Below are 24799 nucleotides of genomic sequence, written 5' to 3' on the forward strand. Positions count from 1 at the left end.
AGGCGTGCCCGAAGCCGGAGAAGAACCACGGAACAACAATTGGCCGCCACGCAACTACAACGTTGTAGTAGTACACACTAGTGTAGCTAGTGCTACTTAAGACTATCTAGGTACTAATAAGACTACTTAGTAACAGGAGACTAGCACAACATAGTAACCGGATGCCTAACTCTCTCAGCCTTCTTGAACACCCGGCCCCTAGACAACGACATCTCCTGGATAATACGGTGTCCTTTCTAAGAGTGGCTACTACTGCGCGCTTGGAATAAGGAATCAAGAAAAACTCAAGTACTAAGCCATTCCGACTCTGCGACGGACCCAGGGTTCCAGCGATGAAGGTAACAGGCTGGAGCCGACCGGCCGCAATGCTTCCTTAGTATGCCGTGCAGTGCAAGGCCAAACTGCCTGATCCAAGTTTACAGTATCATCGACAGAGGCTGGACGGGACGCCGCATCTCCTGGCATCATACCTACTGCTTGGGCGCCGGGAACGGAAGGTTTCCTGCATATTGGATGACGCATCGGTCTGGACTCTTTGTTAGGTGCTAACTAAACTGTTCTGGGCGCTTCTTGTACTGCCTAGGTACGGAAGGACGACCCTAGTACTCCAGTGTGGTACTCTCCCAAGTTTCTGACCTGGCCTAACTTCATATCAGCCTGTGGCCGTCGATACTTACACAGATCCCAACTGAGACAGCATTTCCAGCCTAAGCTGGCCGACTATGAGTGGTGTTGAAATACTTGGGATCGCAGCCGGGGTGGTGCAGCTAGCCGATTTGGGTGCCAGGCTATCGGTGAATCTGTACACATTCAGCCGCAAGGTCAAGGATGCCAACAAGGAGATCGATTCTCTCTGCAACGATATCGCCGGGACGGGAGCGGTGCTAAAGACTCTCGGTGAACAGATCAATACAGATTTGGATCCCAGGCTGTTTAAAAATGAGACGATTATCCAAGCGCAGAGATTGATGAACGACTGCAAAGGTCTCTACGACGAAATCAACGAAGCCATCGATCGCCATGGTAAGTACGATGACGACAGCAGCGCCGACAAGCGGAAATCTGCGGAAATCCCAGGGCCGCCCGGTATGCGGCGGCTCTGGACGAAAGTGCGGTGGCCATTTGTGCAGGGAAAAATAAAAGCGTTGAAATCGAGATTGGGATATCTCAAGGCCGAGCTTATGCTCATGCTACAGGGATTGATATTGGTGGCTCTAGCTCGTCGGTAGGTCTCCCAGCAGTCCACCAGCCCCAGTTCCCATGCTGGTCAGTGTTAGCGTTTGTTGCTTACCGGGGTGTTCAGCCACGAAGACTGGGACGTCATGCAAGACCAACACGCTCTGGTATATGAGTTATGGACGGAGCAGAAGAAGGCGTTGGCGCTGGCACAATTCCATGAGGACGTGGACATGCTCGATGGACCAGCAGCCGTCGAGTCCCAAGGGTTGTCCCCACCCACCGACTTTGCAGCCGCCTCGTCGCTCGCAGAACGTCCTACGTCCGGGGTCCCGGTCGAGTCTATGGCTCCGCTCCGTCCGATGGCGGCCATGACGGTCGTCGACTACAGGCCCCCGAGCCTTCCCGAGAACCTGCACGACGAGCGAGCCGAGCAAATCTTTGATCACTGCCGCCTTGTGGAGACGCTGCTCAAACAAGTCGGTGACCACAATTGGAGGGTCACCCAGGACATTCGAGCTAAGACTGGAGATAAGATCCTCCAGGCGCACTACATGCAATGGCGTCGCCATTTCCATCACCACGACGATACGGTCAAATTCAAGTACTTTGAAAGGTTTCCCAACCTGGTAAGTCGGCAGACTCTGAGGCGGAGGAATAAAGGGAACTATCCACTGATGACGATTAACCGTTCGAAAAGGAGCACTACTATTACTGGCAAGACCAGGACCGGGCCTTCGCCGCCGCAGAAGAAGCAAAAGAAATGGGAAGGGATACATGGGTGAGAGGACACCAGGAACGTGAGCCGGAACCAGCTCAACTGCCGCGGGGAAGTCGGCAAGGCGTGGCACGTTCGACTCCCCGGTCTCGACATGAATACAAATCTTTTTGCCAAAATGAACGACCCACCAACCGATCCAGAGATCACATGTCACGCGAGGGAGCTGATGTTGATGCTCCTCTCCAGGCCCGTGTGTCTCCGGCGCCACCTTCTCCAGATCGCAGAACTACGCCCCAGTCGGTACGATTACCAGATGAGATATCACTCCCAAACCGCACACTTGGGGTACAAGCAGGTGACATGTCTGAGGCATCCAGATCCAGTAGAACGGCGAGCGCGGTCTCCAGGGGGCTCCACAGAGAGCGTTCTGTACGAGATATGGACGATCGAACAACCTTCCCCGACGAAGGACCAGAGACTCAGAGCGACACCAGCGACTATGATGCTGAGGGCGAGGCTTTGGAACACGAATCCCTTAACATGATGGAGGCTTTGGAACCCGAATCCTTTAATATGATGGAGTCTTTGGAACCCGACTCCTTTAACATGATGGAGGCCCGCTCCAGAGATATCTCGAGAGATCGTTTTGTACAAGATCTCTTCTCTCAAACAACCTTGGATGATGAAGGATCAGAGGCCGAGAGCAACACCAGGGGCTACGGTGGTGAGGCTGGTGCTGGTGCCAAAGTTGAGGTCGAGTTGAAACAGCAGCTGAAGGAGTACCTTCAGCATTACACGACATTGACGGACGAAGAATGGAGCTATCTTGAAGAACTTTGACCAGCCCTCGGGACTAGGGATGGATTGGCAATTTCAGCAACAGATAGCAGTTTCAGCAACAGATGGCAGTTTCAGCAACAGATGGCAGTTTCAGCAACAGATGGCAGTTTCAGCAACAGGTGGCAAGCTCAGCAACAGATGACAGTCTCGGCAACAAATGGCGGTCTCGGCAACAGATATGTCAGATAATGATCTTAGCAACAAATAGCGATCTCCGCAACAGGCAATGAGTCAGTGACCGGTTTGGCTTTTTCCTCACACGCCGAGAACTTGTCCAAATATCAATCTCTTAGGCTGGGGTCCGTAGCGAACTAGGTAATACTAAGGCTATCCTCATCGTTCACGGATGATCAGGTAAACAATCAACCGTTAGTAGCTCCCTCTTCCATTACAAATGGGCCCCAGGAAATATAAACAGAATGTAAACCTGTATTTTGGTCGTTCAACGGCGCCTCAACCGTTCTCCAGGGTCTGGACTTTAAATCATATTGTAATTGAAATCCGTCTTTGGCGATAAATCCAAAGTAAGATTCAAGTCCTTCTTCCTCCTTGGTTCAGGCGCAGGTTGCAATTCGAATGACTGACCAAAGGATGAATGAGATACTTGTATATGCTGCGTGCCCGCTGCTGCTGGTCTTGCTGCTGCCGCCGGTGGAGGAGGACGAGGAAGCACAATATTGTGCATCTCAATCGAGGCACTACCGCCGTTCGAGTAGACTGCAGTAGTAGTAGCAGGTGTGGACCTGATGGTGCTGGTGGTAGTCTGCATGATTGGGTTTCGGCTATATTTGTGGTGTTGTTGAGGCTGCCGCCGTGGATGCCATTTCCGCCGGCGGAATATGGTGAAAAGAACCGCTGAGCAGGGCAGGATAAGGAGCAGGATGCCTAGAATGATGAATATTGGGACCGCGGATGCTGCTGTCGATGCCATTTTTGAGAGGTTGATGATGTTGCTTCGAGTCAATTTGCGCACTTGACATGGACGATTTTTCTGAGCTCTGCTTTCGCTCGGAGATTTGCACGTCTGTTGGCGGAAGAGACAAGCGACTGGCGTGCAGAAACGGCGTGGCTCGAGAAGCTAGTTATTGTAACTTCCAATGCTGGATGGGGTGAGTTCTGCTTGGGGTAGTACGGTACGGAAAGAAGGTAAAAGAGAAAGACGGCAGATGGTCGCTACGAAATGCCTGCCTCGTCGCCTCAAGGGTTTGAGTACTCACTCGTGTTAGTCACGGCGGTAAAAGATGCAACAAAACCTGGCTGGAGGTTCTGGGGCAGCGTTGTTGAGCAGAGGACAATGCCGATCAACAAAGGGGAATAATACAGAAGTAATAAAGGAGTGTATAGGGGTGTGGTATTGTTAAAGGACAATGGGAGTTGAGAGTGTACGGTGGTAAGTTGGAACTAAGGCACAAACAAGGTTCCCAGTGCGCAGATGCTGGATGTTGACGCGAAGGGAGATACTAGGATAACTGTAAGTGTACTAGTACATACGGTAGGTGGATCTGGAAGGTTTTGAGCATGTACTGGCCTTTGGCAGACGCCGGTGGATGTTCTTACTAGAATGGGAATGGGAGGATGTTCAGGTAGTGGAAATTTGCAGGTGTAGAAGGTACTTACATCTTGCGGACGGAATTTAACTTGCGCAAATCAACAGGAAAGAACCCATTATATAACTTACCTGGAACTGTGAACCGTTTCATTACGAATTTCTCTAGTCCTCAACATCCTTGTCTATGTGTCATAAACATTTCACTGAGAGCTCACAAACGCCTCATATCAGCACCTACCTCTTTGTGATGAACAGCTCATTCATTTCGGTAATGACAGGTTTCAGCTTGCCAGGCTTGAGGGCTCGAAGGATCGGTACAGGGTCAGATAGGATAGTTGGTGCAGGTGGGCCTGGTCGTCTGATGTTCGGTAAAAGGTCGAGTTTGAAGTTTGGAAGCTCACCGTTCTCCGACTGGACCCATGTCTCCGGCTTGAAGAACGCAAGTATGGTGTCGGCGGTCAGTTGATGGACTGCCGTAGCTCGTCCACGATGGTCGATGATTGTCAGGGTAACGCGGTCGGGCGGCAGGATGGCCTCTGCAGTGGTGGGTATTCCAGAGTGTCCAAACGCTATCAGCCCTTCGAAAAGCTGATGTTCGATGGCAAAGCCAATCTCTGCAAAGCTGTCCTTTGATACGAACCTTGGCTCCGGTAGTTCGCGGGTGATGCAGCCGTGCTGTGCAAATTCGTCTTCCACGACAGGTAGCATGCGATGGTCCCATACAGCATGGGCTAGTTCGTGAACAAGGGTGGTCCCCACAAGGACGTACCAACGGTACTTTTCTGCTCCATCAATGTCGTCCCAGCCGTCCACGGTCAGAAAATGGGACAAATCAGTAGACAGGGCGGTTTGCACAACGACGCGGTTGTATGTAGGATAATTGGCTATGTTGCCAGTGCATTCAGTTCTGGTGCATGGTCGTTCGATGTCGCCCGTTACATCCCCGCCATCCCCTATGTGGACAGTGATGCGGTAATAACGAGCAATGCGCATCAATTCTCGCTCGAAGCTTCGTAGTTTTTCATCTGTAACTCTCCAGTGATCGGTTAGTACACGATCGATCCCAAAGCCGCGGACCTCCTCCCGCACCATTCCGTACCTGACTTTGGCAAGATCGGTGAAGACGGCTCCCAGCAGCACCGTGGCCAGCTTTAAAGCCGGTTTCATTCGCTCGTACTGCGCGGGTGTAACCTCGTGCTCCTTTTGATCTAGTTCGGGTATCGGTAGAAGGTCGGCAACTTCCGACTTTCGGAAGGCCTCCCGGCGCCAGAGAGGATGGATCTCGACGCCTTCCAGTGGTGTCATGGAGGAGAAATCTGTCTCTCGCCTGTCCGGCCAGGGTGGAGGAGCTACATAGTTGTGGTAAGTACACATGATGGGCCGACAAATTTGAAATTTTGGTCGAGAAACACTTGAAACATCTCATAGAATATCATCTTGCGCATGTATTTGTGCTCTCTTTTGACAATGGTCGATGTTTGACTCCTCCTACAAAGCATAATGACAACGTTGAGAGAGAGTGCATTGTTCTTCCAAATATACCGCGGTTGATACAAAGGTTGACAATGCCAACCGAAACTGCAAAATCATCCGCATGGCAAGGTTTATGGATCGAAGACAAAGGAACAATGCCTGGGCGAACAAGATCTGCTCGGGTGAGCGAATGGCAAGAGCCCAGACAATGAAGCATTGACCGACGACTGTTGACAGCCTTTCCAAGAGTATGGAGGATCGGGTTGTTGACCATCACTTGCTGAGGGCCCTCCAAGTACCTCGCAGCCCAAGGCCATCTGTGCTGGAAACGTAGTCGGCGAAGCGCCTCTTGGGTGTCGCCCTTTGTTCTGAGAGTCTACACTCACGAAATGTGACTTGTAAGATGTCGCCCAGCATCTACAATGTATGTTTTGTATACAAGGTTGTAGTATCAATGGCCAGAAAACGGTGGAAGTTGAGGTGGAATTAAACTCGTCTAGTCGAAGCTTGGCTCTTTCACCTGACGTCATTCTTGCATTCCCGACATGAGCCGTTGTGTTCTCAAAACGTGCTGCTCGTTCCGTTTTGTTCCTCGTATTCTCCCGGATTTGTGTCTTTTAAGTTTGATTGTCTTGTTTAGACGAAAGCACTGACACCGCCCTTCTCATATGTCCACAATGGCCGAGCCAGGGAAAAGATCCATCGTCATCGTTGGAGGTGGGATCATTGGCAGCACGACTGCATACTTCCTAACCCGCCACCCCAAGTATAACCCAGCAATTCATTCGATTCACCTGATTGAAGCCACGGGCATCGCCAGTGGCGCCTCGGGAAAGGCCGGTGGCCTGATAGCTCTGTGGGCATACCCATCGTGTCTGGTGCCGCTGAGTTTTAAGCTCCATGCCGAACTTGCCAAGGAGCACGACGGAGCACAGCGTTGGGGTTATCGACACGTAAATGTTGGTCAGATCGACTTGGTGGGTAGACATGTGAGCAACCAACCCAAAATAACAGCCAATGGCGGGGAGAAAGGCGAGGACATCAGAGGGTTGCATCGCCCCGACGTCTCGAGTGATGGCAATGTGAGTCTCCAGAAAAGAAGCAAAGAGTCCTACGCGAAGCTACGCAAAGCGGGTGTCCCGGATGACCTCGACTGGGTCGCCGATGAATGCGTCCGGGGCTATGAGAGCATGAGCGCTCCAGGAGAGAGCGCGCAGGTCCATCCATACCAGTTCACGACGTCAATGGCGGAGCTGGCGGCAGAAAAGGGCGTCAAGATTATTATTGGCACGGTCGACAAGATTGAATCTTCCTCGTCGGGTGAACATACAGTCAAGTATATGGATAAAAGCACAAACTCGCAACAATCCATCTCCGCCACTGATGTTATCGTGACGGCCGGACCATGGACCAAAACCGTTTTGCCCGGGACACCGATTGGCGCGCTGCGAGCTCACAGTGTGACGGTCCGCCCGACTCGACCGGTTTCCGCGTACTGTCTGTTCACACAGATCGCACTTCCGAAAAACTTCAAAGAAGGTACCACGTCCCGGGCGATGAACGTCAGTCCGGAGATATACGCTCGTCCCAACAACGAGTTGTACGCTTGCGGCGAAGGAGACCATCTTGTGCCGCTGCCAAAATCTACTGCCGAGGTCCAGGTCGATGACTCAAGATGTCAGGACATTGTGGACTATTGTGCAAGCATTTCCGATGAAATGCGGGACGGGGAAGTGCTCGTCCGCCAGGCTTGTTACTTGCCACAAGTAGAGACTGGCGCTGGGCCTCTGGTAGGCCTCACCAACACCAAAGGAATCTATTTGGCAGCCGGACACACGTGTTGGGGGATCCAGAACGGGCCAGGCACAGGCAAATTGATGAGTGAATTCGTTTTTGACGGCAAAGCGCTCAGTGCAAACGTTAGCAGTCTCGATCCAAGGAGAGTTTTGAGATAGACTAGGTTGGCCGCAGATTCATATAACAATGACGGAATGATCCGAACGCGAAATTGTCTGAAAAGACAAGAGAAATCCAATACATAGACTTGAACTTTCGATGCAAAAGTAGTAATTTCGGATTTCCCGCTTCTGCAATCGTGGTCAACGCCGGCATATTTCTCGATTCCTGTACGAACATAATGCATGATGGTAATGATGGTAATTCGCAGATACTGGATGCAGACAACCACCTTCTACCTACTCATGCTTTCCAGGCGCTGACGATCTGCACAACATCCTCATCTGCCACCGGATGGCTCAATCCTACCCGCTGCGGTATGTGCTTTGCACTGGCTCCCCATACCAGCGCATATTTGAACGTCTCCTTCATGGTGCGGTGGATGTGATCACAGACGTCCTCGATGGTGCTATTGCTGCGGACAATCAGAGCCTCGCTGAAATCCGGATCCTCGCCCTGCCGCTTTGTGTAGATACGGATGAGCCGCAACTCCTTCCAGCAACGTTCGACGACGTCGTCTATGCCCAGATCCAGCTCGCAGGACATGACCACTGTGTGTGGCTCGCGGGCCAGCTGGTCCAAATAGTCCATCGTAACGCTGTCGATTTTGTTGTACACATACAAACAGCGAATGTACTTGCGGTGGTCTTTCATTATGACGTCGATGAAATCGTCGACGGTTGCATTTTCGTCCCGGACTAACACCTCACAGTTGAGCATCTTGTAGTCCCGCAGAATGTTGTACAGCATCTTCTCATCCAAGTATTTGGGAGGCGACTGAAATGTAATTTTCATTCCACCGGCCTTCTTGGCTTTGACGTAGATATTGGGTGGCTCGCGATTGAGTCGAATGCCCACGGCTTCCAGTTCGGCTTCCAGGAGCGCACGCTGCTCCGCCCGTTTCGTGGCGTCCAGCACCATAAGGATCAAGTCTGATGTCTGCAGGCAGGTATTCTCGTCAGTCGATAGAAGGAGCCCAACATCGAGAAGCCTACCTTTGCCGCACTGATGACCTGTCTTCCTCTGCCCTTACCCTCGGAGGCACCTTCAATAATACCAGGTAAATCGAGTATCTGGATCTCTGCGCCCTGATACTCGAGCACTCCGGGAATGGCTGTCAACGTAGTGAAAGAGTATGCAGCCACTTCTGACTTCGTCTTCGTGATCTTGGACAGAAAGGTCGATTTACCGACGGAAGGGAAACCGACCAGGGCAATTCGGGCGTCTCCGGACTTGGACACATCGAAGCCCGTGCCACCGCCAGATCCTGCCCCTGGACCTGGCTCAAGTAATTGCGCCCGCAAGCGTGCGAGTTTACTAATTGAGCTGTTAGCTATGCCGAGGTAATTTCAGGGGAAAAGCCCCCAGGTCTGCCCATGTGTGACAAACAAGCACATCAGGGGCAAGGCTGAGGCACGTGACAGCAGCAATCATGTAATGAGATCACGTGCAGGGCCCTTTCTTTGTCCAGAATCTAGGTTGTCTTTGTCCGATATCCCCTCAAGACTGCCCACGGCAGATAAAGAGCCACTTACCCTTTCAGAAGACCAAGATGATACTCTGTCGTGGCTTGTCAGCCTTGATCCATGATTGCCGAAGTCAATGTACGAACCTGTGGCCTTGTTTTCTGCGAATCCATCAGTTCAAGTTCCCGGATCAACCGATCTGTAATAGTTTCACTTCACCCACTTTGAGTTCGGGCCATTTCGGCCTCGATCCTAAAATCGAGTCAGAGTCGCAACATAGCACAACAATGGATAGTCTAACTCCTTGATCTTCTCAGTAATGTTCACCATCTTGACTGAACCACTTCAAATGTCACGGTGCTTAGCAGCAGGTCGGTATAGCCTGGATCGGGTTCAGACAGAGACCGTCGATGCGACCCAAGTGCAAATTTAAAGAAGACTCCTGGGCCGGCATACGGCCCTTGTATGATAATCTCTTGGGATATTGGCGGGGAATATCTCTGACAAGACGCAGCAACAGGAACCTTGAATTCCCGGATAAAGTTTAGCGTCCGCCGCACGGAACATTGTATCTCCGCTCCGACGCCGTCTTGGCTATAAAGTATATCCTTCTGTCGGTGTGACTCCCAACCACTTGTTGTTTTCTCTTTCACAAAAGATAGCGACAATGCACAAAAGAGTCTGAGAAATGCAAATCATAGACATGTAGGTTGTCGCGGCATTCGCTGCGGCTGCCTAGGCATAGTCCCCCTTGACGGGGTTCGCGTGCCAATGTTTCTGAATACTTCAAAGGACGCGAGAAGTGGACTTCAGATCCCTAACGGGATCTGCGCTGTTCTCTCACAATGCCGAACCGCAAGCGCGCAAAGAATGCTCCTGCGGACTCGTCACCGGCTGAGCCACCACTTGCGGCTCCTCCTTCATTTGGACAGTCTCACCGTTCGCTTGAGGAAGAGATTGGAGACTATCCGGAGGTTCAAAGAAACGAGTTTCTAACCACAAGAGCGATTTATCCTGATGAGTTTGAGAGAGTTCGCGGCAGGAAGGATGCTTGGAAGGTGAGGACCTCGGGCGCAGCCTGCGGATCTATGCACTAACTCCAACCTCAGACCCAAGAGAACCTCGCCTTCAAAGTTCGAGTCGGGCCACTCGAAGATCGAGGTTTCTTCGCCAAACTAATCTTTGAATTCCCACGCGAATATCCAAAGGTTCTTCCCAAGATCAACATTGTTGAGGTTCAGCCGAAAGACCCTGAGATCAAGCGACAGGTTGAGCATATCATAGCAACGGTCCCTCGGCAGCATCAGGGCAGCGAGTCCGTCTACGAAGTTAATGCCGCCATCATGGACTTTCTTGAACAGACGATCTCGGATAAAGCAGCTAAGAAAACTTCGCTCAGCCTCGAGGAAGAGCGGGCAGTCAGAGAGGCCCAGGCTCGAAAGCAGCTCGAAGAACAGAGAGAAAGCGAACGGAAACGTCTGGCCCAAGAAGCCGAGCTGCAAGAACAGCTTCTAGCATCCCAGGTCGAAACTGAGAAGCAACGTCGTTTGAGAACCACCCTAACCCGCAAGAGCACGGCAGAGGACAGCGAAGATGTCTACGACGTCCCTGAAGAACCGGTACGCTTCGACCAGTCTATGATATGTCGAGATACAGCAACCACTACTCCTTTCAAATTCAAGGCAGTTGTAGGGAGATCTGTCATACTCAAGCGCAAAGACAAGAAAATCACGATTGTCGCCCCGCGCATCGATACGGATCGTGTACAAGCTCCACAGCTTCTGCTGAAAGAGATATACCTTCCGGACAACATTGGCGGAAAAGAAGGGGAGTTGCAGAAGTGCTTGGAACAGGTGGAAGAAGCCTTGGAGTCGTCAAAAGAGCACCGCCATCCAAACGTTGTTGACCTTCTCAACTACAAGATCGAGCATCTACCATCCGAGGACGGACCGGGCCAATGGCGGCTTTCGATTCTATCCGAGTTTGCAAACAAAGGCTCCCTTTCCTCCTTGCTTGCAATTGCGGGCTCACTCAGTGCTGCAAAGGTGCGCTCATGGACTCGACAAATAGTTGACGCCCTGCTGTTTTTTGATCAGCAAGGCTTCGTGCATCCGGCACTTCACGCTGGTAATGTCATGTTGTTCATGTCCCCGACTGGTGGGCTCACTATCAAGCTTTCTGACGGCTATGGAACGCAACTTAGGGATCTTGTTCAAGCGGCCCGAGATCCTTCCACCAAAACCAACAAAGACCTGCCGCTCTGGATTGCGCCAGAGCTCAATGGCAAAATCCCGAGACGCACCAGCAAAACTTGCATCTGGGAGCTAGGCATCATCATCTTACAGATGGCGTTGGGCCATCAAGTCCAAGAGGTGTATACCTCGCCTTCAAACGTGTTGGAAGGCGTCGACTTCACATCAAGTAGCGAGAGACTGTTGGAAGAGTTATTTCAGCCCAATCCCAACAATCGGCCCTCGGCTTTCGAGCTCAGTCGCAAACAATTCTTCCATGAGGAGCGTGAAGCCATGTTTCGAAACCACTCCCCAAATATACCAAGCACGCCGAGAGGGCGGCGACGACGGTACAGCGACAAGCAGGGCCAATCCCGATATCGTGACGAATGGGAAGAATTGGAACGCATAGGAAAGGGTGGTTTCGGCAAAGTATTCCGCGCAAGACGCAAACTCGACGGGCAATACTACGCGGTGAAGAAGGTAGAGAGCAGCTCTACGAAGATGCTGGAAGACATATTGCGTGAAGTCACCCTGCTTGCGAAACTCAATCACCCTTACATTGTCAGGTATTACAACGCCTGGTACGAAACCGAACATGATGAAGTGGAAGAAATGCGTCAAGAGGAGAGTCCTGAAAGACAGCTGCCACATGCTGCTGCTCTCAGTACCGGCCATGACTTTATGGAGCCCTCGGTCTACCGCAACCAGGGCGCCGAGTACAGTGATTCTGAGGAGGAGGATATGTTTGCCTATCAAGCTCCTCCATCGGTCCAAGACGACAGCTTTGATGACGATCAGTTCGAAGTTAGCGCACTTGACGCTGCTCTTGATGAAGTGGAGCAGATGACTGACCCCTTTGCTGCGACTGACCAAGATAATCAAGATGACCTGGGTGACGATCCGTTTGCCAGCAGTGACTCGCCAGTCGTGCAGTCAGATCAATCAGATCATGTGCAGTCAATGCGGTCACGATCGCCACTCCACAACGAGCAATCCATACTCTATATCCAGATGGAGTTCTGTGATGGACAAAGTCTGCGCCATCGAATCGCACAAGGCCTCTCTGCCAATGTGAACTCGGTTTGGCGGTTGTTCCGACGTATCGTCGAGGGCCTTGCTCACCTGCATAGTCATGGTGTTGTCCATCGAGATCTCAAACCTGAAAACATCTTTCTTGACTCTGACGACACACCTAAGATTGGTGATTTCGGTCTGGCAACCGCTGGACAAGCAACGTCTAAAACGAATATTTCCAAGCCAGGCATGGTGATTACAAATTCCACAGGATTGGGCACGCAAGGCTACACAGCTCCTGAACTCTACGTTCGTGGAAGCCACTACGACAGCCGCGCCGACATGTATTCTCTTGGTGTCATGTTCCTCGAGATGTGCTACCCTTTCACTTCAGCGATGGAAAAGGCTAAGATCATGGATGGATTGAGACGAGAACCACCCACTCTTCCTCCTTTCTTCGAAGAGGATATCCATCGTCGACAAGGTGAAATCATTCTCAAGCTGGTAGATCCCGATCAGAACAAACGACCGACTGCCAAAGACTTGCTTGATAGTGGATTGATACCCGAGCCTGTCGAGGAGGAAAAGTTGCAGCGTTACATTGACCAGGTGGCAGCAGAAAATCCGGAGAAGTACCAAGAGTGGGTGAGCAACCTCTTTGCCAAACCCAACAACACTGTGTCAAGCCTTGCTTGGGAGGACAAGACGGCGCACGGCATGTCTGCTGCAGATTCCATGTTCTGGATATATGCATGTGACCAGCTTAAGACTATTTTCCGCAGACATGGCGCTGTCGAAGCTGGCAGACAAGGCATTATCCCTAAGGAAGACTTTTATGCCAAACCTGCAACGTTCCTCGATCCATCTGGACTGGTCGTACAGCTGCCTGTCGATCTTACGTTGCCTTTTGCACGCACTCTGGCACAGACTACCTCAAACTACACCAAGACTTACTGCTTCGGCGTTGTCTACCGTGCAACTGTAGCAGGAAATCAACCGCGACAGGTACCCGAAGTGGATTTTGACTTTGTTTCACACAGTGCCAGGGATTTGTCTATCAAGGAAGCCGAGGTGATCAAAGTCTTAGATGAGGTCCTTCGCGACATTCCTGCGCTTGCAGTCCGGGACTGGACCATTTACGTCAATCATTCCGACTTGATCAATCTCATTCTCGACTTTTGCCGCATCAAGCCTGTCGAAATGTCCAACGTCAAGCAAGCACTCTCTCACCTGAATACTGGCACGACCACATGGACACAAGTGCGCGAACAACTCCGCAGCTCTGCCATGAACATCGCTGAAACATCAGTGAGCGATCTGTCTCGATTCAACTTCGATGGTGACGTGGAAAAAGTGCGTGGCAAGCTCACCAAGCTCTTTGGTGACAGCGACCACTTGAGCAAGGCGTTGCCTCTTTTGGCGCGGCTCGAGGATGTCATTCAGTTCTTAAGGCGGATGAACATTCACAGCAAGGTTCTGGTTGCACCTTTAAGCAACAACTCGGAGTATCTTTACCGGGGCAGTCTTCTGTTCCAGTGCATGGAGAGCAACACCAAGAAGGTGTTGGCGGTGGGTGGGCGGTACGATGCCCTCATCCAAGACTACCAGACCAAGTCCGACAAGGGCTCCGTGCGGGCGGCGGGATTCCGCCTCAACATCATGGACCTGGTCGGCTACGTTCGCGGCCAGGTCCAGCCGCACGGCAAGCCGTCGAGGCCCGCGGCGGCGGACGCCAACAAACTCCTCACCAGGTGCGACATCCTGGTGACGTCGTTCGACCCGGCGACGTTGAAGACCTCGTGCGTTGAGGTCCTGTCGTCCTTGTGGGCGGCAGGCCTCAGCGCCGAGCTGTCCGAGGAGTTCCGCTCCCTCGAGGAGCTGGAGATGGCGTACCGCAACAACGCGGGCTACTGGCTGGTGATCGTCCGGGGCGGGGCGGGTGAACGCACCTTGAAGGTGCGTAGCCCGTTCCGCTCCGAGGATGAGGTCAAGGCGGCCGACCTGGTGGGCTTCTTGCGCCTGAAAATGGCCAAGAGTAGATAGGCGTTGGGGTTGCGGTTGTTCTCGTGTCTGAATTGAATAGTAATTAGCGTTGATTGACATTCTGTTTTAGTGTCCACCGTCGTGATCGGCTTTGTTTTCTTGTCGTGCATAAAATCGCTAAGGTGATGACACCTATGTTATGTGCCAAGCGTCCGCTCCCGCTAATCTTAGTCTACATCTTTCAGGACAGTTGGTGGCATCGAGTGCGTCTTCCCGGTTACGTCCTATGGTCAGAGTCAACTCCTAACAAGCATCTAGAGAGGTGGTTGTCGAGAGCAGCCTCCATATGTTACCTCTATGTGTTACTTCTCTCACAACAACGAATCCTTTAGATCACGTCCAGCGGCCGCCGCGACTAGAATGTGACCGAATACATCCATTTGAGTCTGCGGACGACAATTATCACAGGATGGCCTTGTCTTCGTTGAATGTATGTCGTATCGAAATGCCAGCGCCACTGCCGCGAGGCTGAGGTTGCTATTCCATTAATTGTGCTCCACAGTGTTGCTCCACCGTATTGGCTTGCCCCTGACTGACTAATCTCCAAGGCAGTCTCTTAACGCCGCAAACGCCGAGGCCAGGCTGGCTTGTCCCTGGTCCCGCAAATAGTACAACGACATCGAGGTGGTAACATGCGTCGACGCAACTCGATCGATGCGAGGCTCGCCAGGTCCTTCGCAGCTCTGAGAGTTGCCCACTGCGCATCATGACTAGATGCGCCAGAAGCTTTACGCAATGCTTCTTATTAACCGTTACATTCGCCTTGTTCTTCCTGTGTAACAAATCAGCACATGCATCTGCTGGCAGCACATCGTCGAACAACACCCTTCTATGGGGCCCTTACCGACCGAACCTCTACTTCGGCGTTCGCCCACGGCTACCGAACAGTTTGCTGACAGGACTATTGTGGGCAAATACGGACAACTATGCCACGGCCCAACACAACTTCCGGCACACATGCGAGCAGCACGAGGGAATGGCAGGCTACGGGTGGGAAGAGTACGATGCTCGGAACGGCGGTCGGGAAGTCATACACGATACAGGGAACAAGATCGATCTCACCATTGATTTCGTCAAGGTGCCTGGCGGGCAACACGGCGGCAGCTGGGCGGCTAGGGTCAAGGGAGCACTTAGGGAGGATGCTCCGCCGAACTTGGTCACGACCCTGATATTCTATGCTGGCATGGAAGGGTTGGGGGAGCTAGGGTTCAGCTCGGACGAGCCAGATGATCAAGGACGCGTTACTCTGCATGGCCAAACGGCGGACCTTGGCGAATTTGATATCACATTCAAGGATGCGACGGAGAACACAGTGCCTTACAAGATCCATCCGTCTTGGGACGCCAAACCCTTGGATCGGACGTTGATGTGCAGCTTGCCCATACCTCCCGAGGCGATTTGGCAAGCCAAGAACATTGTGTTTGCCAGCATGAAGCAGGAAATCGACACCTATGTCCAGGAATACGGCGAGGGTAACATGCCGCCGCCCTGGGCAGCGTTTACTATTCCGCAGAAACCAGGGCCGGGGAATTTCCATATGGTGCAGAAGGTGTTTGTGGGTGCATTTGAGTTTGACATTCTCTTCGAGTCTGGCTCGGGACCCTCCGTGTATACGGAGACACTCGACAAAGCCATTTCTGGCGTCTCGGACAAGTTCAAGTCGAAGTTTAAGGAGACATTCCAACCTTTGGCGTCATTCGACAAGCCCGCCTACACCACCTTTGCCGAGTCGATGTTTTCCAATTTGTTCGGCGGGATCGGATATTTCTACGGCGATTCGCTGGTCGACCGATCTTATGCTCCGGAATACGACGAGGAAAACGAAGGCTTCTGGGAGGAGACGGCCGAGGCCAGGGCTCGGGCCAAGATTGTGCACGACCCGCCAGCGGAGCTCTTTACTAGTGTGCCGTCGCGACCTTTCTTTCCTCGTGGGTTCCTCTGGGACGAAGGATTTCATTTGGTCCCGATTGCAGAATGGGATCTCGACGTGACTCTAGACATCGTGAGGTCGTGGTTCAACCTGATGGACGAGGATGGGTGGATAGCGCGGGAACAGATTCTGGGACCCGAAGCACGCAGTAAAGTCCCGGCGGAGTTTCAAGTGCAATACCCACACTACGCCAATCCACCAACACTATTTCTCATTATTGACACCTTGATGGACAAGCTGGCTGCGGCCGACAATGTCACGCAAAAGGATCGAATCGAGTCTGAACTCCGGGATTTATATCCTCTGCTCAAGCGCCAGTACTACTGGTTCCGCCGGACGCAATTTGGGGACATCAAGTCATACGACCGCAAGGCGTTTTCCTCCAAAGAAGCGTACCGATGGCGCGGCCGCACGCCTCGCCACATCCTCCCATCGGGACTTGACGATTACCCGCGTCCTCAGCCACCGCACCCTGGCGAGCTGCACACCGATCTAATTTCGTGGGTGGGGATGATGTCCAAGACTTTGTTGCGGCTTTCGGTTCTGCTATCCGAGACGGACGACACTTCCGACTTTGAAAGCCAAAGCAACGCCATTGTTCGCAACATTGACGATTTGCACTGGTCGAACGACCACAAGGCGTATTGCGACGCCACGATCGACGACTACGAGGATTCCGTCCATGTCTGCCACAAGGGATATATCAGTTTGTTCCCGTTCCTGACGGGCCTCATGCCTCCGACGCACCCGAACTTGCCACACATTCTGGCTTTGATTTCCTCCGAGTCCGATCTGTGGTCCCCCTTTGGCATTCGCTCGCTGTCCAAATCCGACGAGTTCTATGGCTCCGACGAGAATTACTGGCGCTCGCCTATCTGGGTCAACATCAACTACTTGATCCTTAAGAATTTGCTTGTTCTCGCTCAGTCGTCCGCCACACCGCCCAAAGTTAAGGCCCAGGCCACAGACATCTATGTCCAGCTGAGGCAGAATCTTGTCAACAATGTCTTTAACCAGTGGGAGCGCACAGGCTTCGCCTGGGAACAGTATAATCCCGAGACGGGCGCCGGCCAGCGAACTCAGCATTTCACCGGCTGGACTAGTTTGGTCGTTGTCATCATGCGCATGCCAGACTTGAGTGCCCAGGCAGGGGCTATTAAGCATGGCGAATTATGAGTCTGGACTTGTATCGGTTTCTGGCTGTGTATATATGACTCTGACTCTGTGGAGGGAAGACAAAAATTGTTTTCGTAGGGTAGGATATAAAAAAGCAACAACACTAGATAGAACGAATGGGAAACTGGAAAGAAACGAGCTGCGGAACCATGTCCATTGATTGATTCTTTGCTTTCTTTCGCCAAATGGCTAGAATTCTTCATTTATTCGTTACACAGTATTAACCATGATTGACGGAGGTATAGTTCACGACACAAGTTCACGACGGTACAATAGGGATGATACAGAGTATCAATCACTGTCATCATCACTTCCGTATGCAACCAACGGCGCAGCCGCAGGAGCCGGAGTCGCAGCCGGTGGAGGTTTTGCGCTCGACGCGTATCCTCTTAACCTTGCCAGCGTAGAGCTAGGAAGTATACTGTTTCCCCCGGCGGGAGTATTTTCTCCAGCGGCCGTAGTCTGATCTGAAGAGGCAGAGATGCCATTTTCCACCGCCGCGGGTTCGTGCGTGGGGGGAGCCTCAAGTAGCCCACGATCACCTTGTTTCTGCCCCTCCAACTGATGTTGTTGTTGTTTTTGTTGCAACTCCTTCTCTTTCTGCTGAGTAAACCAAATCTCCTCCGGGGCCTCATACCCCTCCAACCCATATCCGGACTCCAGTCTTCTCTGATCGCGCTCTTCACGAGTTTCACGACCCTCGATCTGTCTAACAGCGCTCTCGCCCAGCGCACGTCTAACAGCCTCAGCAGCCTGTTCTTCGAGCCTGGCCGCTTCACGCTTCGCACTCAGGGGATTCGGATCGACAGTGGCCCATCTCACATTGAGAATCTCATTATTATCAAGAGCCTGATGCGCCATTGCCTCCTTTGCAAACTGGGCATTCGCCTCATTGACGTACGTGACAAACGCGACGCCACGGCCCGTCAGGACTCTTATGCGTTCGATTTCTCCCCACTCTTGAAAATGGCGGGCCACGACCTCCTCAATGTCGTCCGTGACGTGGATCCGACCGACGTACAATGTCCGGTTCTGGCGCATGAAACTGCCCACCCCGCCCATGTCGTCGCGGTAGTCGCTGAACTTGTCGCGGCCGAAACAGTCCACGTTCGGATTGAATATGTCGTAGATTCCCGGTAGGCGATGTAGATATTGGCATTCGTGGCCCTTAGGACATAGCCCGCGCGCGAAGAATAGGCAGAAATAGCTTCCGGGGGTTTTGTCTGCTTGTGTCCAGCCCGAGTCGTTGCGGATGTTGCATCGTGACGGCGCGGCCGTTTTGGATAGGTATGCGTCTTCCCGGTCGCCGCCGCTCCATTTGTTGTACCAGATGTTGAATACTGTGCCTGTTTGGGGCGGTGGTTCGGATTTGAATGTTGATGGGTCGACTTGGGGTCGTGCGGGTCGTCGCTTGCGTCGGATCAGTTTTGTCTTTTTCGTCGGGGGCTCGGACGGGCCATCTTGGTTGTTGTTTGTTGTGGTTAAAGTGTTGCTGGTGGTGGTGGTGGTGGTGGTGGTGGTGGTGGTGGTGGTGTTGGGTTCGTCCGAAGGCGAGGCTGATCGCTTGCGAGACGGTGTCGAAGGTGAGGGTGAGGCAAAGCTCGTGCGCGCTTGGACTACTTCGGCCATGGTGTATCGCGGATATCTCTATAGTCTGTGTGATTTGAGACTGCTCGGCAGAAAGATGCTGCCTCGTTGTCCTGGTCGTTATCCGCAGGCAGTAGTAGTTGCAAGATTGTTTGAAATATCGTCGATGCTGCGCGGCGGCAGAAAGTTGAACTTTCGCCGCAACGACTACGGCAGAGCAAACTGTCTCCGATATGCAATTTTGATTTTGCAAGACTGAAGACGATGTTACAGCGTGTGGCTATTTTCAAGTCTTCCTGACTTATATCTTATCTTAGGAAAGGGATAGTCGCGGGCCCGTCGTGCAAGAGCATTTCTACGTCGTCTGCTATCGATTTTCTGTGATATCTAGCTACATGTCGGGTGGGTTCTCGTCGTTGTCACGGATATATAAATAGCCATTTGCGCTGTGTCCATGCCAATAAATATGCCGTGAATTTACTCTTTCCAGGGCTGCCGTGACGCCGAGTCCCTACAAACGAAGAGTCTTATGTTGTCGTCTATAGTCTTGAGACGCTTATCATCAACCATGGCTTCCCATCCACCCAAGGACCCAATTGTGGTGGTCATCGGTGCCACGGGAACCGGCAAGTCAAAGGTAGGTTCCATGTCCATCAGTAAGTTCAGAATTTAGTACGAACTTGACACTAATTCGATTTATAATACAGCTGGCTGTTCAGCTTGCTACACGGTTCAATGGGGAAATTATCAATGGAGATGCTATGCAGATGTATAAAGGGCTTCCCATCATCACCAACAAGATGCCCGATGACGAGCGCAACGGCATTCCGCATCATCTCCTTGACTTCATCGGGTTGGATGAGAATCCTTGGACGGTCAACCGGTTTGTCAAAGAGTCGTCTCGCCTCATTGACGAAATCAGGTCCAGGGGCAAGTTACCCATCGTGGTTGGCGGGACACACTATTACACTCATGCACTATTGTTCAAGGAAGCCACCCTTACCGAGGAGACTGGCGATAACAATGGTCCAGATGGAGGAATTTCAGAGCCGGCACAGGAGGACCACCCCATGTTGTCGAGACCAACTGAAGAACTCTTTGCGAAGCTACAGGAGATCGATCCAGATATGGCGGCAAGATGGCATCCAAATGATAGACGGAAGATTCAGCGGTCTCTTCAGATTTGGCTCCAGACAGGACGGAAAGCTTCTGATGTCTATGCTGAACAGCAGCGTAGAACGACTAACGGACACGGAAAAGGCGGAGAGGGAGACGATATCGATGGTGCCACCCAACCCGCCAACAGCGCCCAGGTAGAGGAGCAGAGGCTGCGCTATCCTACGTTGTTATTGTGGCTGGAAGCCGAAGATCGAGCCTTGAAGGAACGACTGAATGCGCGTGTGGACGTCATGGTCGCCAATGGCCTGGCAGACGAAGCGGCTTCAATGACACGACTCGAAGCAGACCTGAGAAGCAGAGGGATACCGGTTGATAAGACAAAAGGGATATGGGTATCGATCGGATATAAGGAGATGGAGCCGTGGATACAAAGTCAACAATCGCTGGACTCGGACTCCAGTCATGCTAGCAGCTCGCGCGGCCTGCAAGATGCTATCGAGTCGGTTAAAGCTGGCACGAGGCGCTATGCGAAGCGCCAGAACCGTTATATTCGTATCCGGTTGGCCAACGATTTAGTCAAAGCGAGCATGTTGGATAAGCTTTTTTTACTCGACTGTTCTGACCTGACACATTGGGACTCCGCCGTGGAGGAAACAGCGAGCAAACTGGTGGCTTCTTTCCTAAGTGGCAGAGCGCTCCCTGACCCAAGAAGTATTTCCAATTTTGCGGAGAGGATGCTCCCAGTGCCCGGGGAGGGTGAGAGCCAGGCCAAGCGCACTGCGCGAAGGTGCGAAGTCTGCGACAAGGTCCTCATGACAGATGCGGAATGGAGTGGTCATCTTGCGAGTAGAGGGCACAAGAAGACAGTCGCTGCACACCGCAAGCGAGACTTGGCAGGCTCCAAAGCTGGACATGAAAAATCCTTACCGGAAGGTCCAGGAGGTTGAAATCATGCAAGCTTGTGCTGAATTTCGCCCAAGCCGGTCGTCCAGTATTTAGGCGAGCATCATCGCAAGGGAACTCCACTATTGATCAGGGAGGATCAGGCACCCGTGCATCAGACGCATGGCCGTTCGCACTAGGGTCGACCGTGGCATTTTCCTGGTGTTGCTGCTGCTGTTGCTGTTGCTCCTGCAGACCTTTTGTCCGCCACTCAACAAACGCCGGCGAGAGGATGTCTCCGTGACCAGTCTGCTCAACCTTGAACACTTCGACTCGAGGCGACTTTTCTCGCTTTCGAATTCTCCAGACGCCGTCTGATGTGATGATGGTCTTCAGCCCTGTTTCATCGTCAGTGGGCCGTATACAAGCTCGGGAAATCTCGCTCACATTCCAGAAAACTTGAAGCAAAATTTATGCAGGTCTGGCCATCCCACAGGTTCTTGCCCCTCAAACGCACTTTCTCAGGTATGCTCTGGGTCTCGAGCTCTTCAAGGCGCTCCAGAATCCCTTGGCTGGTCCGGTAGCCAACGACAATCTTTGGCACTCCAAGTAGAAATGACTGGGCCCAGAATTTCAGGAGCTTTCTCTCAAACTTGACCTGCTCGCGCTCGTTGGTCACGGCGGCGGTCGTCTTGAGCTCCACCCAGTTCGTGGGCTGGGATTTATCTTCTGATTTGAAGTCCACGACGGCATCAACCTCTCCGCCAATGATCATTTTGACCTTGCCAAAACCCGTGCGGACAATGGAGCAGTACTGAGCGTAATTGCTCACAATCTGTTCTTCCCTGGATTCGATGTATTCTCTGGACGCGCTCGACCATGGTTCTGGCAGCAATGACACCGTCTCGAATTTGTATCCCCAGAAACTCATAAGATCTTGAGACATGGCACCGGGATGTGCGGGGCGGGAGAACTGATTCTGCCGCGACATCACCTTTTTCTCATGGTTTTCCTCGATGTAAATAGTTCCCTGGAACAAGGTGGCATTCATTTCCCAGTCGTCGAAAAGCGAGAAGGGAGATACCATAATCTGCCACGTCCATGAGCAACCCGTACTAGTATCGAGGACGAGCCTTCACACCTTCGTCATCATCCCGCGCCATGTTATGAGATCTGTGTCCACTTTCTGCCCTTTCTCCTTCTCGTATAATATGAGCGCTTCCAACAAGCCATCTAAATGGTCGTCCGCGGAGTCGTCTAGCTGCCGGAACGTCTCGAATCCTTTATTGAGGTCGCAAGGTAGCGCCGGCGGATAGTAGTAGCGCAGGCTTGACGCATCGTGCCGAAGGACATGGTCTTCATCAAAAGAGAAGTAGGTGATTTCCTAAACAACTCAGCACGCAGAAAGAAACACTGCACCATCCGCAAAACATACCCGGGGTCTTCTGATGGCCGCATTTTGAGTCGCAAAGCGCCCGACAGGTTCAATATCAAAGTGGTAGTTGTGAGCCATCCTAGGCTACCATGGCGTTCCAGAAATCCTGAATTGACGCTGTCCCGTCTCCATCCCGCCGCGCTTTTGAACAGCGGAATCAATATGTTTGATCCTACAACTGAATCGCGATACCTTGTGAAGGCTTACCATTGATGCTGTCACGTGGGTTCGCGTTTTTGGAGACACGCGTAGGCGCGGCATCATTTGGGACGCAGCACGCGCACAGCTTTTCAGGGATCCCGCTCTCTGCCAGCGTACTTGGCTCTCCCTTGAAGCCAAAATGCACGTCTCAACCGTCGTATAGTGCTCGAAATGGAGGCACGCTTCGCTGATATCTCCCCTCCTACGGAACTACAGCAATTGCAGATGCTCACGGGAACGTAGAAGTTCTTGGAACCCTTGGTGTTCCCGCAGGAACCTCATATATCACTTCGCTCACGATTATGGTCATGGAATCAGACCCTGTACATATACGAAGCTGTGATACTCAATTTCTCCCTTTGCTGTGAATGCGATCTGCCGTCTCGCTCTGTCGTCGCTACACGCATTGGAAAAGCCGAAAATTATACATACATGAATCCTATATCGATCCTATATCGACACTAAATCAACCCTACTCCGATCCTGATCCGATCCTAGTCGAGGATCACTATAAGATCACTATAAGATCCATTATAGGCTAATTAATGTATTGAGAATTACTATCGGATCACTTATTAGCTTTAAAAATTTTTTATATTACGTAATATTTATAGATTATAAATTAATATACCGAAAAAACTATTATAAATAGCGTCGTGGTCGAGTAGTAACGACGTCGCTATCGCCTATAAATTAAAAAAGAAAATTTTTAACGGTACTAGTAGTCTTAAACTAGAAAAGAGCTAAAAAAGGGTGCTCCTAGTAGGTTTCGAATACTCGTTTTTTACTATAGTACATAGTACTATATAGCCTAGTACGTAATCCGGATCCGATCCGGATCTAAGAAAATCAACAGATTAAGCCTCCGACCTAATAATCGAGCTAGGATCGAGCTAGGATCAGACCTAGTTCAGTAACTAGATCCGAACTAGGTCCGAACTAGATCTAATCCTAGATTGATCCTAGATTAAGCCCCTATAGAAGGCTAGTACTGTATTCTTTATATAAAGCTTATACTTAGTATAGCACTTAGTGATATTTTTGGAAACTATATAGTACTTAATAGTATATATATTAATCGTCCTACTACGCGAGAACCTACTATCGAACGTACTATTAAGCGAGCATGTTGTTAAGCGTGTTACTACTAAGTAGTATTAAGCGTATTACTAAGCGTAAAGTTAGGCGTATAGATTTAAACCTTAATTTTACTATCGATTTAGCATACCGACTCAATTCGGGGCCGTTTCGGGACCGCTTTAGACAGGATACAGAATCGATTTGAAATCGGTTTGGAGCCGGTTTGAAATTATATTAGATATATAGATACCTACCCCCTACAGAATCGATATAGTATTAACACCGTATTAACACGGTTTCGAAACCGTTTAGAGGATCGAATACGTATCTAATACGGTTCTACTACGATTCTACTACGGTTCGAAACCAACTCGAATACGATTCGAAATCGATTCGAAACCGGTTCGAAACCGTTTACGGGTTTAAGCGTATCGAGACCGTATCGACTCTATTTACTTAGATCCTAAGTTTCGATTATATCTACTAGTTCGCGTAGAGATTATCTACTAGTTTAAGTATATTTACTATATACGTACCTTCTTAATTATTATCTTACTACGCGACTTCTTCGCGTACACCTTTTACGTACTATATATATGTCCTTCTATAAAGGATTAATCCTATATCGATTCTTTATTAACGCTATATTAACCCTACTCTAATCCTAATCGGATCCTACTTAAGAATCACTTATAGGCTAAATAACGTATCGTAGATTACGAGAGGATTACGAGAGAATCACTATAGAGATCGCTATAGAGATCGCTATAGGCTAACTAGCGTATCGAGAATTAGTTAAAATTTTTAAAATTTTTAATTTTTTTAAATTAATATATTATATAATATTTATAAATTATAGATTAATATATTGAAGATACTACTAGAAATATAATATACGGCGTTATAGCCGAGTAGTA

General features: G+C 51.0%; 9 protein-coding genes across 9 annotated transcripts; 5 read left to right on the forward strand and 4 right to left on the reverse strand.

Moving 5' to 3' along the window:
• Positions 1–125: 125 nt before the first annotated feature.
• Positions 126–3141, forward strand: HMPREF1120_08202 (uncharacterized protein). Its single transcript, XM_009162447.1, has 4 exons — positions 126–583; positions 657–1225; positions 1304–1805; positions 1877–3141. The coding sequence occupies exons 2-4, from the start codon at positions 723–725 to the stop codon at positions 2735–2737; spliced, it is 1866 nt and encodes a 621-aa protein (XP_009160695.1). The 5' UTR covers positions 126–583; positions 657–722; the 3' UTR covers positions 2738–3141.
• On the reverse strand, positions 2814–6205 carry HMPREF1120_08203 (uncharacterized protein). The gene is made up of 4 exons (XM_009162448.1): positions 5386–6205; positions 4525–5311; positions 4355–4468; positions 2814–4197 (listed from the first exon to the last, which is right to left on the reverse strand). Exons 2-3 carry the CDS (start codon positions 5277–5279, stop codon positions 4456–4458), a joined length of 768 nt encoding a protein of 255 aa, XP_009160696.1. The 5' UTR covers positions 5280–5311; positions 5386–6205; the 3' UTR covers positions 2814–4197; positions 4355–4455.
• Positions 6206–6342: 137 nt separating this feature from the next.
• Positions 6343–7887, forward strand: HMPREF1120_08204 (D-amino-acid dehydrogenase). The gene has a single exon (XM_009162449.1). The coding sequence runs from the start codon at positions 6428–6430 to the stop codon at positions 7712–7714; it is 1287 nt and encodes a 428-aa protein (XP_009160697.1). The 5' UTR covers positions 6343–6427; the 3' UTR covers positions 7715–7887.
• On the reverse strand, positions 7221–9680 carry HMPREF1120_08205 (uncharacterized protein). The gene is made up of 6 exons (XM_009162450.1): positions 9483–9680; positions 9405–9433; positions 9328–9342; positions 9251–9275; positions 8711–9032; positions 7221–8654 (listed from the first exon to the last, which is right to left on the reverse strand). Exons 1-6 carry the CDS (start codon positions 9509–9511, stop codon positions 7959–7961), a joined length of 1116 nt encoding a protein of 371 aa, XP_009160698.1. The 5' UTR covers positions 9512–9680; the 3' UTR covers positions 7221–7958.
• Positions 9681–10026: 346 nt separating this feature from the next.
• HMPREF1120_08206 (eukaryotic translation initiation factor 2-alpha kinase) lies at positions 10027–14472 on the forward strand (the record flags this gene model as incomplete). Its single annotated transcript, XM_009162451.1, has 2 exons — positions 10027–10239; positions 10291–14472. 2 exons carry the CDS (start codon positions 10027–10029, stop codon positions 14470–14472), a joined length of 4395 nt encoding a protein of 1464 aa, XP_009160699.1.
• Positions 14473–15178: 706 nt separating this feature from the next.
• HMPREF1120_08207 (mannosyl-oligosaccharide glucosidase) lies at positions 15179–17578 on the forward strand (the record flags this gene model as incomplete). The annotated part of the gene is made up of 1 exon (XM_009162452.1): positions 15179–17578. The coding sequence occupies one exon, from the start codon at positions 15179–15181 to the stop codon at positions 17576–17578; it is 2400 nt and encodes a 799-aa protein (XP_009160700.1).
• A 135-nt stretch (positions 17579–17713) lies between these two features.
• Positions 17714–19303, reverse strand: HMPREF1120_08208 (uncharacterized protein). Its single transcript, XM_009162453.1, has one exon. The coding sequence runs from the start codon at positions 19205–19207 to the stop codon at positions 17870–17872; it is 1338 nt and encodes a 445-aa protein (XP_009160701.1). The 5' UTR covers positions 19208–19303; the 3' UTR covers positions 17714–17869.
• A 158-nt stretch (positions 19304–19461) lies between these two features.
• Positions 19462–22395, forward strand: HMPREF1120_08209 (tRNA delta(2)-isopentenylpyrophosphate transferase). The gene is made up of 2 exons (XM_009162454.1): positions 19462–19802; positions 19873–22395. Exons 1-2 carry the CDS (start codon positions 19695–19697, stop codon positions 21229–21231), a joined length of 1467 nt encoding a protein of 488 aa, XP_009160702.1. The 5' UTR covers positions 19462–19694; the 3' UTR covers positions 21232–22395.
• On the reverse strand, positions 19818–23001 carry HMPREF1120_08210 (uncharacterized protein). Its single transcript, XM_009162455.1, has 4 exons — positions 22602–23001; positions 22308–22550; positions 21614–22256; positions 19818–21564 (listed from the first exon to the last, which is right to left on the reverse strand). The coding sequence occupies exons 1-4, from the start codon at positions 22677–22679 to the stop codon at positions 21317–21319; spliced, it is 1212 nt and encodes a 403-aa protein (XP_009160703.1). The 5' UTR covers positions 22680–23001; the 3' UTR covers positions 19818–21316.
• Between the last annotated feature and the right edge of the window lie 1798 nt (positions 23002–24799).

The sequence above is a fragment of the Exophiala dermatitidis genome (genome assembly GCF_000230625.1).
Source record: "Exophiala dermatitidis NIH/UT8656 unplaced genomic scaffold supercont1.7, whole genome shotgun sequence".
In the NCBI taxonomy this organism is placed as follows: domain Eukaryota; kingdom Fungi; phylum Ascomycota; class Eurotiomycetes; order Chaetothyriales; family Herpotrichiellaceae; genus Exophiala; species Exophiala dermatitidis.

Bases quoted from the DNA above. Each gene is read 5' to 3' on its own strand.
- HMPREF1120_08204 (XM_009162449.1), top strand. From the start codon at position 6,428: ATGTCCACAATGGCCGAGCCAGGGAAAAGATCCATCGTCATCGTTGGA.
- HMPREF1120_08208 (XM_009162453.1), bottom strand. From the start codon at position 19,207: ATGGCCGAAGTAGTCCAAGCGCGCACGAGCTTTGCCTCACCCTCACCT.
- HMPREF1120_08210 (XM_009162455.1), bottom strand. From the start codon at position 22,679: ATGGCTCACAACTACCACTTTGATATTGAACCTGTCGGGCGCTTTGCG. The intron at 22,551-22,601 runs GTATGTTTTGCG...TGAGTTGTTTAG, and splicing joins CGGCCATCAGAAGACCCCGG to GAAATCACCTACTTCTCTTT. The intron at 21,565-21,613 runs GTGAGCGAGATT...ACGATGAAACAG, and splicing joins TGCTTCAAGTTTTCTGGAAT to GGCTGAAGACCATCATCACA.
- HMPREF1120_08202 (XM_009162447.1), top strand. From the start codon at position 723: ATGAGTGGTGTTGAAATACTTGGGATCGCAGCCGGGGTGGTGCAGCTA. The intron at 1,226-1,303 runs GTAGGTCTCCCA...CGGGGTGTTCAG, and splicing joins TTGGTGGCTCTAGCTCGTCG to CCACGAAGACTGGGACGTCA. The intron at 1,806-1,876 runs GTAAGTCGGCAG...CCGTTCGAAAAG, and splicing joins TTGAAAGGTTTCCCAACCTG to GAGCACTACTATTACTGGCA.
- HMPREF1120_08203 (XM_009162448.1), bottom strand. From the start codon at position 5,279: ATGCGCATTGCTCGTTATTACCGCATCACTGTCCACATAGGGGATGGC.
- HMPREF1120_08209 (XM_009162454.1), top strand. From the start codon at position 19,695: ATGTTGTCGTCTATAGTCTTGAGACGCTTATCATCAACCATGGCTTCC. The intron at 19,803-19,872 runs GTAGGTTCCATG...TTTATAATACAG, and splicing joins CGGGAACCGGCAAGTCAAAG to CTGGCTGTTCAGCTTGCTAC.
- HMPREF1120_08205 (XM_009162450.1), bottom strand. From the start codon at position 9,511: ATGGTGAACATTACTGAGAAGATCAAGGA. The intron at 9,434-9,482 runs GTTAGACTATCC...ACTCGATTTTAG, and splicing joins ATTACTGAGAAGATCAAGGA to GATCGAGGCCGAAATGGCCC. The intron at 8,655-8,710 runs GTAGGCTTCTCG...ACCTGCCTGCAG, and splicing joins AGGTCATCAGTGCGGCAAAG to ACATCAGACTTGATCCTTAT.